Below are 4,989 nucleotides of genomic sequence, written 5' to 3'. Positions count from 1 at the left end.
TTTAATTTCTTTTCAAATGAACTGGGCTATGGCTTAGATTTATAAGATCCAATTATTATAAATTAATAATAATATTAGGTCATATGTAATCTACTCATCTTCTTCACATATACAGTTCCGTCTTTCAACAGTCTCTTGGGACAACAGAAAAAAAATCCAGCCATGTGTCACTTTTTTTCATCTTAATATTCGTTAGGGGTATTCTAGTACATAAAAAGAAGAAGAAGAAATTACACTAAGTTTGCACTTCGCCATTGAAGTTGAGAGGTAACCCAGGCAACCACTGGATATACACTAGACCCGCCAATGAACACGAAGTCGATTTCCCTCACTTTGACATGGTATTGTAGTCCATCTCCATCTTGTTCATACATATCACAAGTCACAACATACAAACACCATACCTTATTAGAAGCATATGCGGCACTCTGTCTAACCATATCATGCTACACATTTGCTGAAAGTAATATTCACACTTTTTTTTTTGGTATTAATGATGTCTAGGTTTAAGATATAAGAAATTTGGCTAAGTATTCATGTTTTAGATAATCATAAACCATTTTATTGACGATTTTAATCTTTATCCCGCTTCTTCTTTGTTGCTTCTCTTGATCAAATGATCGGTGTATGAATCCCTCACCAGACCACGCCCAACGTCATCTCTCTCTCTCTCACCTTCCAACTCAGCCCGGGATTCATTTATTTAGAAATCCCAAGTGCAGGCCTATGAATAATGTAATGAACCATATTGATATTACATCTATCACAAAACATATTTTTTATGGTAAAAACAACAACCGGTCCAAACTCGAATACCATATAACATTTAAAGATTCATATACGGTGAGCTTCAAATAAAAATTAAAAGCTGAAAATAATAAGATTATGCACAACATCAACATCATTCATTTCTATAACATGATCCAACTTCATCAACTGTGTATACAACATATCAATCAAAAACACCAAAATCTTTATGTTCCACACATAAAAAACACATTCAAATCCAAATCCCAACAAACATTGCCTAAAATCATTAACAAACACATTAATTACAAACACTTCATCACCACACCATCACTTAATCAACAACTTACATTTCTTAAACTCTTGCACCAATTTATCATCCCGAATCCCAACAAGAAATTGGGCCAACCCTTCCAAAAACAACGCCGCCTGATAGACACTTGTCACGCTCACAATCTCCGATATCACATCTTTCGTCAACCTATTCGCATCCATCACAATCCCCACCATCTCCTCCTCCATCTCCGCCGCCGCCACGTCACCCGACCCCACTTTCCTAACAAACCCGGCCTGCGCCTTCCGTACCCTGTCCATCAAGGCGGGGACCATCAACCTCAACCCGCGCTCAATCTGGTCAATCCGACCCGTCAGTTTCGGCGACTGAATCTTCCAGGCGTTCATCAACGGCCACTGTTTCTTCAAAAACTCACATGATTCGCCCACTTCTATTTCCTCCCCTTCCTCTTCCGTTAACTCCGTTTCCACTTCATTTTCCACGTCATCAATTTTTTTAAAATCATAAACGTCGCCGTTTTCGTGTTGTTCTTCAAACCCTTTAATATTATTATTATGATTATGATTGTGATGATAATGAACGACGTCGTTTTCTGAAACGGTGTCGTCTTGAAGGAGAAACGAGCGAATGAGATTGGTGAAGGCGTAGGGGTGGATATCGCCGAGCCAGAGAAATGGGATTTCGAGGGCGTTACGGTGGCCGGCAGGAAAGGGGATCTGGGTGACGTCAGCGGCGGCGGCGAGGTCTAGGGTTTGGTAGTAAGATTTGAAGTGGTGGTGGATGATTTCGACGTGGGCGGCGAGGAGATTAGGGGTGGAGTTTGACATGTGGTGGCGGAGATTGGGGAGGTGGGTGGTTTTCATGGCGGTGATCCAGTCGCAGTAGTAGTCGGAAAATCGCAGGTGGCGGGTCGGAGGTTTCTTCCGGGCTGTGTGATCAAGAACATTGAAATAATAATAAGAATAATAAATTAATAATATGATTAAATGAAATTAAATTACATTCAAGCATGAAGAGACTTACAAAATGATTTGAACATCTTTTTGTTTTGGGGGAAAGAAAAGATGGGTTTGGTTTGGTTCAGGGATTGGTTGTTGAAGAGATCTTGAAATGAAGATTAAAGAAAGAAATGGGGTTCTGTCTTTTTGATGAATGAAGTTTAAATTTTTTTTCAAGAAACCAAATAAATAAATTTCAAAGTGAAAGCGTTTAAATAAATACTTGCTTTGCTTTAGTGAAAAAAACAAAAAACGTGAGATAAAGCTCGAGGGTCTGTCTTACTCTTGAGTTTAGGCTAATTGAGTTCGGATTAGGTTCAGTTGAAACATTCTTTTAACACATTTTGTTAAATGGGTTATGTCGATTGATTTGACACGTTTGAACTTTGACCTATTTAATTATATTATTCTTTTAAGCAATGTTTTAAAAACCGATACTTTACTTGTATCGAATTTGGTTAAAAAATGGTATCACCGGTTGAACCGGGATGCATCGGAAGGTTCAATCAGGTTGGATAGTTATCATGTAATTCCATATAAATACGACTTTAACTCAAAACAGCTCATAAGTACGTTAATAAACCTCAAACATGAATCAAACATCACATATGAACAATGATAAATCAAATAAAAACTTAATCCATAACAAAAAATGTAAAAGAAACCAACCTTAGATTTGCAGGATATTAAATTTATTTATTAGCGAGTAAATCATTTACTATAATTACTTGTTTCAACCTTATCCGCTATGTTAAAAGTCATATTTAAAATATACGGGCCGCAAAAAAGTATAAAAAAATATCTTGGTTTAAAAAAGGTTTCCTGGTTTAAACTGATATTTTTTTAAAAACCAGCGGCACAATGTTTTAGCAAACCGCCCATTAATACCGGACTCTAAATACCGGTTGTCTTACCAAAATCCGGTATAATTATTTCAACCGGCCGATACGTACCGGTTTTTAAAACACTGCTTTTAAGTATATTTATTTGTGTCAAAATTTATGAGAAAAGGAGAAACATGCATCAGGTATTAAAGTTTAAACAATGCTATGTTATTTGTTCCGCTTATAATTTTAGAGTACAATCAATGTTGTATTCTGTGTTATGAGACATAATTTTCAAGTCTGTGTGATGTTCGAAGTTCGTGTCATGTTTTGTTGGGTTTGTGTTGAATTCAACCCGTGAACAGTGAACACGATTTATTTAGGGTCGTTCTATTGGGGCACCCCTTATCTATTTTGACACCTCGTAATATGCTCCATATTGCCCAATATGGAGCATATTAAGCCCCAATCATACTTTACATCGTATCTGCACTGAATCATATGCAAAATAGATGGGTTCCACAAGTCAAATCTCCCACAATATGCTTCATATTGGTCAATATGGAACATATCAGGCTTTCCCCATTTCCCATTTGGAGACAAAAGCGTATTCCCTCCTACCTACTCATAATCACATGCATACCACAAGTCAAATCTCCAACAATATGCTCCATATTGGCCGATATGGAGCATATCGGCCAATATGGAGCATATCAGGTTTTCCCCATTTCCCATTTTAAGACAAAAGTATATTCCCTCCTACCTACTCATAATCACATGCATACCACAAGTCAAGTTTGTCTTTTCTGTCAATATGTTCCATATTGGCCACTATGGAGCATATTTGATATTTATATAACACCATCCGTCACCTGCGAGAAACATTCATTCTCATTTCAAAACCTTTTTTTTTCACATGCAATAACACTCATTGTCAAAATTGTCACATTGTCATGGTGGAACACCAACTATTTTTTCGGCGAAAATTTTAATGAACGGTTGTTCCAGAGTCTTACGATCGGTCAGACATTCCTGATTCTTACGAGAAACCGCTGCAGCCCTAAACGAGGAGTCGTCATTGGTTTTTCGTTCACAAGACAAGAGACCCGTGTTGCCCGGCCTAAACCAGGCAAAATATTTATTTCTAAATTTACAATTGTCTTTAACTTTATGTTCACCTTTTAACCGTAAACATATTTCAGGAGCCTCTCATCTCCATCACGGTGAATCTTCGTACGAACAACAGAGTTATGCGAGCTACGGATACGGGGGTGAACCTTCATATGCACAACACGACTGCTCAAGATACGAATATGGTTGTGAACTTTCATACGGACAGGAAAACTACGGGGATTACACCTACGGTAGTGAACCTTTGTACATACAGAAAAACTATTCGGACCAGGCATATGCAGATGAACAAATCAAGAAGGAGTTAGTGGATGACGAGGAAGGCCCTTACACGAAAGTTTCGTTCGAAACTGATCAGGTATGACAGTTGCTCAGTTACACCCATTTCCATAAATCTAAGTCTAAATGTGCCTTTTTTAGGAATTTAAATCCCTCGAAGAGTTAAAGGATTGGGTAAAAAATAGGAGAACCAATAACGGTTACGTCATTGTGACTAGAAGATCGAAGAAAAAAAGGAGAAAATGGCGCGCATGTATGGCTTCAATGTAGTCTTAACGGCGAGTACAAAAGTAAAGGCACAGTTAGAAAAACTGGCAACAAAAAAATAGGTTGCCCCTTCAAACGTAAAGGGTCGTAAGACACAACACATAAGGTTTGGAGGTTAGATGTGTTGAACGCGACACATGACCACAATCCTTTTGAGAATCTGGAGGGTAACGCGTATGCCAGAAGGCTTTCTTCGGATGAATACAAACTGGTAGAGCAGCTGGCAACACAAAACATCCCGACACATAACATTTGGAAAACCATAACAAAACAGAACCCCAAGCGCAAGTGCATTCCAAAAGATATACACAATGCTATTCAATATATTAATGTCGAAAAGAGAGTCGGCGAATCTTCTATGCAGCAACTCGAACACCTGCTTTTTTCGAAAAAAATACACTTATTACACTCGGGAGAATCCCTCCACAAATGCTATTGAGTAGGTTTT

The 4,989-nt window shown here is 38.0% G+C and overlaps 1 protein-coding gene across 1 annotated transcript; it reads right to left on the bottom strand.

The window, feature by feature from the left end:
• Positions 1-1,077: 1,077 nt before the first annotated feature.
• Positions 1,078-2,081, bottom strand: LOC143602805 (protein INAPERTURATE POLLEN1-like). Its single transcript, XM_077079796.1, has 3 exons — positions 2,066-2,081; positions 1,557-1,970; positions 1,078-1,490 (listed from the first exon to the last, which is right to left on the bottom strand). Exons 1-3 carry the CDS (start codon positions 2,079-2,081, stop codon positions 1,078-1,080), a joined length of 843 nt encoding a protein of 280 aa, XP_076935911.1.
• Positions 2,082-4,989: the final 2,908 nt, after the last annotated feature.

This window comes from Bidens hawaiensis, unplaced genomic scaffold (genome assembly GCF_021521415.1).
Source record: "Bidens hawaiensis isolate Kalapana, Puna unplaced genomic scaffold, B.hawaiensis_p1.1 tig00059882_1, whole genome shotgun sequence".
Classification (NCBI taxonomy): Eukaryota; Viridiplantae; Streptophyta; class Magnoliopsida; order Asterales; family Asteraceae; genus Bidens; species Bidens hawaiensis.
The sequence above is the reverse complement of the archived record's forward strand: the minus strand, read 5'-3'. Positions and strand labels throughout refer to the sequence as shown.

What these genes read in the sequence shown, in the direction of transcription:
- LOC143602805 (XM_077079796.1), bottom strand. An exon ending in TGAAGAACAACACGAAAACG is followed by an intron (nt 1,491 to 1,556) that starts GCGACGTTTATG and finishes AGTTAACGGAAG; the next exon opens with AGGAAGGGGAGGAAATAGAA.